Raw genomic sequence first — 12,173 nt, 5'->3', positions numbered from 1 at the left:
ATCATCCGCCTGTCTTCTGGTGTGGATGCTTTGCCCCAAAGTTTGGTGTCATCTGTGAACTTGGCCAGTCCGCTTCTGACTCTAGTGTCCATATCATTAATGAAGATGTTGAACAGTATGGGTCCAAGGACAGAGCCCTGGGGGACCCCACTGGTCACCGGACACCACGATGAGTGACTTCCATCAATTACTACCCTCTGGGTCCGACCCCGGAGCCAATTTTCCAGCCAGTGGATCGTGGGGGACCCAAGGCGACAATTGGCCAGTTTCTCCAAGAGACGATCATGGGACTCCAGATCGAAGGCTTTTTTTAAGTCAAGATATATGACATCAATCTCATCTCCTTGTCCAGGTGATAGGTCACCTGGTTGTAGAAGGAAATGAGATTGGTCAAGCAAGACCTACCCGCAACAAACCTGTGCTGGCTATCCCTTAGGATGTTGGCGTCGGCCAGTCCATTAAGGATGGCCTCTTTAATAAACTTTTCTAAGATCTTCCCCGGGATAGAAGTCAAGCTGATGGGCCTATAGTTAGCTGGATCCACTTTCCTCCCTTTCTTGAAGATAGGCACCACATTGGCCTTCTTCCAGTCTTCGGGCACTACACCAGAGCGCCAAGAGTTTTCAAAGATCCGCACTAGAGGCTGGGCTATGATGCTCGCCAGCTCCTTGAGTACCCTGGGATGAAGATTGTCAGGGCCGGCTGACTTGAAGGTATCCAGCTTCTCAAGATGTTCCTTCACGAAGTCAGCATTAATGGAGGGCAGGGGATCACCCTCACCTGGACTTCCCGGCCCTGTAGCAGGCACGGGCGTCCCATGGGGCTGATGAAAGACTGACGCAAAGTACCTATTTAATAGGTTGGCTTTTTCCTGGGCGTCAGTTGTCAGTTGCCCCATCTGGTTCAGCAGGGGTCCAACGTTGCCCCTGCTTTTCCTCCGGCTCCCAACGTATCTGAAAAAGGACTTTTTATTGTCCTTGATGCTCAAAGCTAGCTGGAGTTCAGTTGCAGCCTTGGCTTTCCTGGTCAGCTCCCTACAGGACCGGACCAGTGCAGAATAATCCTCCTTGGAAGTGACTCCGATCCTCCATCCTTTGTAGGCCTTTCTTTTTAGCCTCAGGAGGTCTGCTAGGTCCCTGGAGAGCCAGGGGGGCTGCTGTGCCCTCTTGCTGCCTTTCCTCCGAGATGGAATAGACTTAGTTTGTGCATTGAGGATCGCTCCCTTGAGGAGCAACCACTCTTCTTGAACTCCCCTCTCCCTGTGGTCACAGTCCCTTAGGGCCTCACTGACAAGCCTCCTGAGCTTGTCAAAGTCGGCTTTCCTGAAGTCAAGGACTTGCGTGTTGCTGACTGACTTGCCAGCTTTTCGGCGGATGGTGAAGGTGATCAGCTCGTGGTCGCTGTCACCCAGCTTCCCATCGATCACTAGGTTGCCGACTAGGTCATCCCCAGTAGCCAGTACCAGGTCGAGCAGCGCTTTGCCTCTCGTTGGCCCATAGACTTCTTGAGTCAGGTAGAGGTCATCCACGCATGAGAGGAAGCTCTGCGACCGCTCAGATTTTGCCGAGTGATCCTCCCACGAGATGTCCAGGTAATTGAAGTCACCCATGACAACCATGGTCCTGGAGCAAGCTGCCTCAGCCAGTTCCTGGGCAAACTCCTGGTCAAGCTCAGGACTTTGGGTGGGAGGTCTGTAATAGACTCCCACCATTGTGTCCCCTGTGCCGTGTTCCCCACGGATTTTAACCCAGAGGGTCTCCAGCCGTCCACCCTGGTCGCCAATATCGGCTTGCAGGGACGCATAGCTTTCCTTAACATAGAGAGCTACACCCCCGCCCCTTTTCTCTACACGATCCCTCCCGTACAGGGTATAGCCATCTATCCCCGTGGTCCAGTCATGGGTGGAGTCCCACCAGGTCTCCGTGATCCCTATGACATCGTAATTGTTTGCACTGAGCAGGAGAATGAGTTCCTCCTGCTTATTCCCCAGGCTCCTGGCATTAGTGTACAGGCAGGCAAGTGCCCCCTGGGGGGCTCCTTCCTTGCCCACAGATTTTACCAGGGCTGGGGCCGGGGTGGGCTCCCTTAAGTGCCGTGATCCGCTGGCTTTGCAAGGATTGCTCAGCGGGCCAGCAGTGGCGGTAGTCCCCCCCGTCCTCCAACGGGCTTAGTTTAAAGCCCGGTGGAGCAGGTCAGCCAGTCTGGCTGAGAAGAGCCTCCTCCCTAGGGGAGAGAGGTGGAGACCATCTCTTCCCAGCAGCTCGCTGCCTCTCTTGCCAAAGAGCGGGCTGTGGTCATGAAAGCCAAAGCCTTCCTGACGACACCAGCGCCGCAGTCTTTGGTTGACCACACAGATCCTCCTGTCCCTTCTCAGCCCATAGCCTGAGACTGGGAGGATCGACGAGAACACCACCTGTGCCCCCAGACCCTTAAGCCCCGCTCCCAAATCCCTGTAGCGCCTCATGACCTGGCTGGGAGTGCTCCGAGCCGTGTCATTGGTGCCCACATGAATAAGGAGCATGGGATAGTGGTCTGTGGGTTTGAGGAGCTTGGGGATCCTCTCCGCAATGTCCCGGATGCGGGCCCCTGGGAAGCAGCAGACTTCCCGGGCTAAGGGGAAGCAGATTGGCCCCTCCGTCCCCCTCAGGAGGGAGTCTCCCACAATAAACACCTTACGTTTTGTCTTGGGGAGAGCAGGGGCGGGAGCTGCAGTTAGGCCCATGTTGCCTGTGGGGGCCGGCAACTCAGCAGGCTCCGCTGGAGCGGCAAGAGGTGCGTACCTGTTGCTCAGTTCTGGTGGGGGAGGGGCCTTGGTGCGGCGGGCCTTAGGGCCCTTGACCACCTTGGTCCATGCCCCTGGCTGGACACAGCAGGAGGTCCCAGAGTCCTCCTTTGGCCTGGAGGGAGACCGTGGTCTACCCTCCGCCTCCCGGGAGAGAAGGGCCTGGCAGTAGGAGTCTATCTCCTGCTCGCAGTCCCTGATGGCACGCAGTCTCTGGACTGTGGCCTGGAGCTCCTCCAGCTGGCGCGCCAGAGACCCCAAAAGGGAGCAGACCCCGCAAGGGGAGGTCGCCATGCTCCCAGGCCCCAGAGCCTGAAAAAGGGACAGGCAGCCCCCGCAGCCGAGAGCCAGGGGCTCCGTCTGCGTGGAGCCCAGAACCAGGGTCTCCGTCTGGGTGGCCGTCTCTGAGGTGCCAGAGGGGGGGGCCGCGGAGCCCGAGGGGACCCTCGGGGTGCGGCACGTGCCCATCCGTGGCATGCCTCTGGGAGGCTGGCTACAGCTGGGGCTGTCTACCCTGGGGGGTGCGCAGGCAGGGTCCGGGGCCCTCCCGCGCTAACTCACGCGCCAGCAAAGAAGCGCTCCTGTTTGCGCAGCTCCGGTCGCGTGGCTCCCTGGGGGGCTGGGCGAAGTAGGGGCCTGGGCGGGGCTTGACCCGGCCCGGCTCCACTCAGCCGCCGCCTCCCACACACACACTAAGGGGTTAGCACCCTCTCTCCACGGGCCCCGCTTACCCCGGCTCTGCTGGGGGTCAGCGGGGGGCTCCACGGCTGCTGGAGGGTTTCTGGGGGGCTTCGGGGGAGCGGGGGCGCAGCGAGCTTTCACCCGCGCGTCTCTCGCCGCTCTTGCATCTAACTGGGCTTTTTCCCGGTCAGCGGGCCCTTTTAAACTGATTATTATCTGGCCTCATTCCATCAGGGTCTTTCACCCGATGGGCTCAGATGCCTCTCTAGTTTGTGCCTGGCCCCACCTTGGGGTAACCCATCAGGATGTGCAGGCTAGTGTTTTAAGGCACCCCTACCCACCTTTCACCAGGGAGGTAACTGGCTTGGCATTTTGCGGGGACTGTTCTACCATAGAAAGCCCCACCAGGCCACCCTTCCCCAGCAGGGTGCAGTTTCTAGTCATTCCCAGGACCAGGAGTCTCCTGTCACCCCCATAGCTCCTGCCCATACCTCTAAGATGGTCTGAGAAGCAACTCAGCCAGATATTACCTCCTCAGCTCTGAGGGCCTGGGTTAAAATGGAGGCTGTTCCACCCCCTCCTCCAATCTCAGGGCTCTCCTGGGGTCATGTAACCCTGATTAAAGCTAGCTCCCACCTACAGGCTGCCCTGCTACCTGCTCTCAAACCTTAAGGTGGCAGTCACTGAAAGTACTCTGCCACAGGTGTGTATTCATTTTGGTATGCAGTTGTTGTTTGGTTTCTCCTACATATTTTCCATCAGGGCATTTGGTGCCTGAAAGTTTGCAAACAACTTTTTCCCAGCTAAGTTGGTCTAATAAAAAATATCACATTTATACATTTGCATATGTCCTTAGACCAACACAGCTACAATCAACAACCCTGCATACTGGTATAAGACACTCTTATATCAGTGCAACTGCATCCATACTAGAAGTTGGGTCAATATACTTAATTTCGTTAAAGAATCACATCCCTCCTTGACCTAGTTACTCTAGCATATTAGGGTAGGCCTAAATCCAAAATTCAAGCTTCTTTCTAGTGGCTTCTTGTAGCTACCTGCATTCAATCTTTTGGGAGTCTTTTAAATCTTTTGGGTCCTTCTCAGCCTGTGAAGTTAGAGAGGAAGCTTAGAGGCAAAAAGTTCCATGTTTTGAGACTTAACCTGGCAGCCAGGTTTTTGAAAAACTGCTTTTGAAAAACTATTCTGCTGCGTTTACTTGAATAGTCACTAATCTTTTCATTTAAACTTTCCTCTGCCCTTGAATTCTTGTTGGCTCAGTTCTTAAGCCATGGATGGAGCAAGATGTAAAATTACCTGCCAGTAACAGTAGCTTTAAAGAGAGCATCATGAAAACTTACTGAGCATGCTAAGTTTATTACTTATTTTCATTACTGTAGTGCCTAGTTATGGACCAAAGCTTGATGCTCCCTTCAGTGGAGTTTCACCCACTTGCATCAAAGGTTGGTTAGACTCAATATGTCCAATATTGGCATGGGAGCATGCATTTGCTGAAAGACTTTACAAAGAGAGTGGTCAGAGGGAAACAAGGGAAACCTGTACTGAACTCTAGCCAGAGCCTAGATGAGCAGAAAGATTGCTCTGATTTCCTAGAGGCCTCAAGATTTGAATTATCCCTGATGTCTTAGTCAGTAAGAAGCAGCTCATCTGTACTTCACAGAAAACCACCTCCTGATTAGGGACTGGGGCCACATTTCCCAGGGCTCCCTGGGGCCACAAATTTGGTAATTCTACCTAAACTCATTCTGCAAGGTGAATAGAGCATTGTATTTAGCAACTGATAATGCAGCAAAGCCCAATGCAATACAAAGGAAGAAGTACATTTCCTCCTGGCTACGAAGTTGGTGTGTTGTTAGATTAAGGAAACAGATAGTACTAAAGGAGGGAATTTCCTGTGTTTCTCCTTCCTACAGCTCAATTGCTGATATGATATATGCTACATCATTCAGTTTGCTTCCTCCTACTAAGAACGTTCTAAACATTAGTTCAATACTTACTTTTTGTAAAAAATTTCTAGGGACAGAGACCAAGTCCAGAGTGTGATTAGGAGCTCAGATACCAGCATTAAAATGGCATGCAGTAATTCTCTTTAAATTGCAGTAAGGCAGCATCCATTGTGGGCCTTATTTATAGAATATAGGTGCTCAGATGTTGTGTGGATAGTTATAGGATAAAAAAATCAACAGAGTTGCTCTTTATAAACATGTGGAAGAAAGCTCTACTCTGTGAATGTCATTCACTAGTCACCTGCTCCTTCCAAGTACCTGCAGAGTAATCCCCAAAGAGCAAACAAAAGCATAAATACTGACAAGAATTTGTACTTTAATATTCCATGAGCTTAATTCTACAAATAAGCACTACTAAAGGAAGTGCTTCTAGTAAATGGTGACTACTCCACATCGTAGTCTCTACATGGGTACAAAGTGCTTAAATGCTTTAAGATATTATGAATAATATAAATAAGATGTGATTCTTTATGTCATTTTAATACTTGCAGTACAGTGAAACAGTGACTATTGCTTCATCTTGTAAAGTGAACTACTCAGCAATTAAGCAACAAGAGTTATGATTATTACTCCATTTAATTTGTATTATACAAATGTCAAGTGTTACCCCAGAGATCTCCCCAAACCAGTAAACCTTTATCTCTTTGAGCTTATCCAGCACAATCTTCTTTATACCTTCATACAATTTTACCCAATGTTACACATGCTTTTTTTTCTCCCATGAGGCAGAGCTGAGAATGTTCAACACCTCTGAAAATCAGGCCTCTGATGTCTGAAACTATACATTTCTGCCTCATCAAAGCTTGCAAATTAGAATGAAAAGTCCAAATTTTGAAGATTCTTACAAGAAGAAAATTCTGAAAATGTTTTATTCTGAAATATCAACATGTATAGTTTCAATAATGTCAAATAATTTTGAGTCAATAGTTTCAAAAAATATTGTAATATAAAACATTAATACATTTGAATTTTATTAGACAGAGATCATATTTATTTTAAGCAAGAAAGGCCACGTACATTGTTTCAGCTTTCTTACTCCATTCTCATATTGTCAAAATGTTTTGTCTGAACCTTTTCTGGTCATGAATTTTGCCAAAATCAACATGTTTCCATGACAGGTTTAATAATCAGTGAAATGGTATTTCATAGTTTCGTTTGTACGGTTGGAAGGGACCTGAGCAGATCATCAAGTCCAACCCCCTGCCATGGCAGGAAAGAGTACTGGGGTCAAATGACCTCAGCAAGGTGTTCATTTCCAACAGAGAAAGATTCTGTAAATGTTTTTCAACCATCTTGAACAATAATGATGAATAACCCTTAATCACCTCTGCAAAAAGTTTTGGAATATTATTTACATGAAATCTGATTTAAAAATAAAAGTTATTCTGTTGGGAAGATCAATGAATATTTAAAAATGCTGTATAGTACTTGGTATCTTCCATGTTGCAGGGGTTTAGGTTGTAGCCGTGTTGGTCTAAGGACATAGGTAGACAAGGTTCCTTGGGTGAATTTGATTTCTTTTATTAGACCAACCCAAATAGTTGGAGAATATTTATTAAGCAAGCTTTAAGCCCCTGGCTTGTTTACTTCTCATTCCATCCAGGAAGAGCACACACCAACTGCTGAAACTTCTTTAGCCTGATGAAGGGTTTTTGAACCCGAAAGCTTGCTTAATAAATATTCTCCAACTATTTGGGTTGGTCTAATAAAAGATATCAAATTCACCCAAGGAACCTTGTCTGTATAGTACTTGAGTGAGACGTATACTACTTAATTGATGCTGCCAAAGGACAAAAATAATGTTACATTTTATTTTAAGTGCAAGCAGTTATTTTTGACTTGCTCCAGGTAAACCTCTACTTCTTGTATACACTCAAACATTCCATTTACTTAGGAGTTTTTATGATTTGATTGTCTTGTAAATGTAAATAACAACAGAAAATAAAACAGCCTATGCTGATTCCCTGAGCCAGGCTCTTCCTAGGGTTTCTTATTTCCAAATTATTTTCCCTCTAAACAGAGGCTGGGACCGACCTTTCTACCACCCTGTTTAACCACATGCATTGTGGCTACCATGAGTCAGCAGGACATAGCCGGCAGCTGTATGCAGGGTGCTAAGCTTCGTTTGCAGAGAGCAGCCACCAGAAGATCCCTGCTTCTCTATCATACTACTGCCAACTTGTTACAGAAAGAAATAAAACAATTATTACAAAAGCTATGTTATGCAAACAGCCTCATTGTCATGTTTTCCATTCCCAAAGACATGCATTTTTCAGCCCCCATGCCGTTTGCTTCAGATTAGGGGAAACAACAAAGATGGAGAATTTATATGAGAGATCCCAGCAACTGATTCTCAAACACTGTGCATCTGAATTCAAACAAAAATGACAGCTGCCTCTAGACTTAAAGGTGCAGAACACAAAAAAGAAAATGACAGCTAAAGCAGGCTGGGAAGGACTCCTACATGGTTAAAAAAATAGCATGCATTGAATTTTTTTCAGTCTCTTCTGGGTTTTTGTCAAAGTCTGGAAAACTTGAGGTCTCTTCCCCTGAAAATAATGATCAACAATCTTTTCTCTTTGTAAAAATGCCTATAGCAAGATAAACCTCCCAAACTTTTACATTAAACAAGAGGGTTGAAGGAATTTTCAGTCAGCTGTATTTGACCACTTCTTTCAGGGCCATAATCTGCTCAGTGGGTCTGGCAGCAAGCTCCACACTCACTGAGCTCTGCACCTACTTGGATTTCAAACTGGCTCATCCCTCCCAGTCAGATGGGGACCTTTTCTGTTAAAGGGGCAGGGCCAGTGGCAATGTGTGCACTCCCTGACTGGCCACACTCACCACTTAGGTGATGGGCAGGGTGCAGCAGGTGGGAGTGCTGGTGCCCCCCGTGTAGGTGCTGGCCAATAGCTGCAGCCACTCCCAGAACCGGCCGCAGCCACTCCCAGAAGCAACTGCAGCGATCTCCCCGCTCCAGGCAGTGAGATTGGCCGCAGGGGGACCCCACACTTAGGTCGGCAGAATCAGCTGCGGAGGACCTCCCCCAGTCAGTGGGACTGGTCGCAGGTGGCGCACGTGCTCCCCCCCTAAGGAGGCACCAGTCACCCATGGGCAGGGCACTGGGATTCAGACACTGGTACAAGGCGTGGGTATGGAGGACGTCCTGGAGTATTTTCCCCTGCTTCAGCTGAGGCTGATTCCCATCCTTGTCCTCCGCCAGCCTGTTCTCAGGCCCCCAAACCTGCCTGCAGCATCTTGGGCCCTTCCGTGACACTCACAAAGCTAAGGCCAGACTCTGGACGTGAGGACAGGAGTCCAAGCTGCACTGGTTCCCATTTGGGACTGGCTGTAAGCTGGACTGTCATTTCCATGATTTTAGGAGGGAGACTCGATGGCGCTACCACAGGCTGCTGTCTGCCTGGCTTCAGGCTGTTATGGAGGTGTAGTTAGTTGTGTCAGCCTGAAATCAAGGTAGATGTCTATAAGGTACAAATCTACCCTGCCTTCTACTTGATTTAAGACTGATGGGGTTTCCCCCTCTCTGGTGGTAGCTGGGATGCAGACAGGGGCAGACCGGGGAGGGGGAGGGAGGGTGCACTGATGCCCTTGCACCCCTCCCCGCCTGCCCCTCATTGATTCATACTCTGCCCAAATTTTAAAACCAACTGCCTGACCCTGGCAGCAGCACTTCTAGGCAGGCAATGCTGAGGGAGCGCATTGACTTCATGGCTCATTATAATCTCCCGTATCCCTTCTAAACTCTTCACTCCAGAGGTGTTAAGGACTCTCTCTTCTTTTTAATGGTCTTGCTGTTCCACCCATCAAGCTGGCCTGTGTTGTGCCCCGCTGCTCTCTGCTCACCACTGCTGGTGGGGAAGCTCCTATTCCACAGCCTTGCAGACTGTGTTTAACTCGCTCCTGTGACGTTATATTCGTTTCTTTTCTTCAGTCTCAAACTGAACAACACAGCCCTAGGCCTGTTAGTGAAGCTTCCAGTTTACTTTTCATTGGAGAAAAACATGTTGTTATAAAGACTCCTAGAGAAGTCGGGCTGGAAGGGACCTCCAGAGGTCATCTAGAGAGCAACCCCCTGCCTCAGGCAGGATCCACCTTATCCAAACCATCCTATGCAAGCCACCACCTGTGACCCTCAACCCCGACACAACACAGGCCCAACACCCCACCCTGCCACAGGTAAAGCAGGAGGACCGCGGCGGCCAACATCCTGCCTCTACGAAAGGCTTCCAAGATGCGCTCAAGAGATCCGGGTTAGAGGGTCGTGCCCCTGGCTACGCAGGAAAGCAACCCTCACCCGCCCCTACCAAGCCTACACCTGATGACCTTGGTTAGAGGGGCAAGGCCCTGTGGCCAGAAACATGGGCTCAGCCCACTCCCTGCTTCTGCATCCCTTTGCCAGATCCGGCCCTGTGAGGAGGGGTGTGGGGGGGGGGGGGTGCTGCCTTTCCTCCTCCTCCTCCACGCAGCCCGAGGCGCTGAGGGGCCACCTGAGCCGGCACCCTCCGCCCCGCAGACGAGGGGATCTGTGCTTGGCCACATTCACCTGTTCCCGCCGTCGCCGGGGAGGAGCAGGCCCCGGTCCCCTCGGCGGCCTGCTCCGGGGCAGCGGGTCGCCATGGCGGCCGCGTGCGCGCTCCCCCGCGCGGCTGGGTGTGCCGCGTGCCGCCCTCTGCCGGCCCCGGGGCGGGGCGGGGGCGGGGCCCGGCGGCGGCAGGAGGAAGTGGAGGCGGCGGCGAATAGCGGCAAATGGAGCCGTGAGCGGCGGCGGCGGCGGCAGCGGCAGCGGCGGGCGGACCGACCGACCGGCCGGCGCGTGCTTGTAGCCCCGCATGCTGCTCCCGTAGGGCTGCGCGGCCAGGGCCACCCTGCCCCGTGCCGGTGCCGGGACGATGCAGACCTTCCTGAAAGGCAGGCGGGTGGGCTACTGGCTGAGCGAGAAGAAGATGAAGAAGCTGAATTTCCAGGCCTTCGCCGAGCTGTGCAGGTACGAGGGGCCCCCCGCCCCGGGCAGCACAGGGATGCGGGCAGCGCGGGACGGGGCTTCCGCCCGGGCAGGGAGGGCGACTGCTGGGCCGGGCCGGGCCGGGCCGGAGCTGAAGCCGGAGCCGGAGCCGGGAGCCTGCCCGGGCGGGGCGCGTCCAACTTGCACTTCGCGTTCGCTGTCGCTGCTGTTCTCTTCGTGACCCTTGGTCTGGAGGCGGGCCAGCGCCTCGGGTTATTTTAGGCTGGGAGCACGGCTGAGCAGACCCGGCCCCGGAGCCCCGGTGCTGCTGCTCCGAGGAGGGGAGCCGGGCAGGGCGGCGCTGTCCCCGCTGGCAGATGGCAGCAGTGTCTCCCCCACCTGCTCGGCAGCCCGCTCTGGGCACGTCTCCGGGCGGCTTCGCAGGGCACTGCCCGCTGGTTTCTTGGACTCGCCCCAAGGGCAGAGGACACTGTCCCGCCTGCTCTGCTCGGTGTCCCCCCCTCGGTGCACTGGTTTTGAACCTATGATCCTCGCTCTCATCCCTGGTCAGCTTTTTTTGTTGTTGTTGTCCAAAACCATCTGGGATGTGCTGGCCCGTAGTGGCCCCCATTGCCACGGAGGGTTGTCGCTCTGCTTGGTGGTCTTTGGCCCATGTCACAGTATGGCAGGTCAAAAGGCCTGTTCAGCAACCCAGCAACCAAACCCGGTTCCCTTGATCTTAGTTTGAAGTTTCTCCTCTTCCCCATGGGTCCGTCCCCCCCCCCCTGCAGTCCTGGTGATATGTCACTGACTAGCCTGACCACTGAAAATGACTGAGACTCTTGCTTTGGGTGGATGCTGTAGCTGTGTTTTGTACCTAGGCTACACTCTATTTGCTTGCTGCTTCTTGGGAGCTCTCTGTCTCCTGAGAGCATCAATCCCAACATGGGCTCTCCTAAGAGCTTGGTGGGAATCAAAATGGGAGCTCACTGGTTTTGGTAATACTGTTCAGATCAATAGCTGGGCAGAATATTGACTTGTAGAATCATAGGAAATGATGGATCTCAGGAGGGCATTTAGATCAGCCGCTTGCTCAAAGCAGGGCCACCCCCAGCTAGATCTTCCCAGCCAAGGCTTTGTCTACCTGGGTCTTAAAAACCTTTAAGGATGGAGATTCCATAACCTGTATGGACTGAGGGAGTACTAAACCCTTATGTAAACTTTTACTCCACCTGTCATGCTTTGGGGGATATCTGCATCTATCTACCTCCACTAACAGGATGTTAGCGAAGGTTATTCTATTATGTGTGTTAATTGCTTTACATATATAAAAGAGCACGTGCAGTGTACCTTCTGGTATTTTTACAGGCTTTAATGATTTGATCCCATGAGTGAACTAAGAGTAAATAATATGCTGGACAAGTTTTCAGCTAAACAGAAAACTTAACCCATCATAAGTTATTAGACTTCCCATAAGAATTATGTAAAATTAGCAGTAAATTAAGAGAGATTTTTAAACCACTTCATGTGCAGACAGACTTTCTAAAGTTGGGGAATCTACTATGATATTTGTAGTGAAGAAAACTTTTAATTTTGTTATTTTTTTAGAAAGGTACTTTGTCTCTTATAACACTGATTGTTAAGAGGAACTGTTGCCTTGGGTCCCTTCTGTAAAGATGAAGGGGAAATGACAAAGAGTAACTTGAGCTAATGAAAGGTT

The 12,173-nt window shown here is 51.0% G+C and overlaps 2 protein-coding genes across 3 annotated transcripts in view; one reads left to right on the top strand and one right to left on the bottom strand.

The window, feature by feature from the left end:
• Window positions 1-2,050: 2,050 nt before the first annotated feature.
• Window positions 2,051-10,127, bottom strand: LOC132248816 (uncharacterized). The gene is made up of 2 exons (XM_059723184.1): window positions 10,055-10,127; window positions 2,051-8,953 (listed from the first exon to the last, which is right to left on the bottom strand). The coding sequence occupies exon 2, from the start codon at window positions 3,257-3,259 to the stop codon at window positions 2,168-2,170; it is 1,092 nt and encodes a 363-aa protein (XP_059579167.1). The 5' UTR covers window positions 3,260-8,953; window positions 10,055-10,127; the 3' UTR covers window positions 2,051-2,167.
• Window positions 10,112-12,173, top strand: part of ITPK1 (inositol-tetrakisphosphate 1-kinase) — a 230,049-nt gene continuing 227,987 nt past the window's right edge. Inside the window, exon 1 of one of the 2 annotated variants that reach the window (XM_059723183.1) lies at window positions 10,112-10,495. In XM_059723183.1, coding sequence (XP_059579166.1) covers window positions 10,127-10,495 — 369 coding nt within the window. In that variant the 5' untranslated portion in view covers window positions 10,112-10,126. The remainder of the gene's footprint in view (window positions 10,496-12,173) is intronic. The other variant, XM_014596432.3, reaches the window with a different exon arrangement.

The sequence above is a fragment of the Alligator mississippiensis genome, chromosome 2, assembly GCF_030867095.1.
Source record: "Alligator mississippiensis isolate rAllMis1 chromosome 2, rAllMis1, whole genome shotgun sequence".
Taxonomy (NCBI): Eukaryota; Metazoa; Chordata; order Crocodylia; family Alligatoridae; genus Alligator; species Alligator mississippiensis.
The sequence above is the reverse complement of the archived record's forward strand: the minus strand, read 5'-3'. Positions and strand labels throughout refer to the sequence as shown.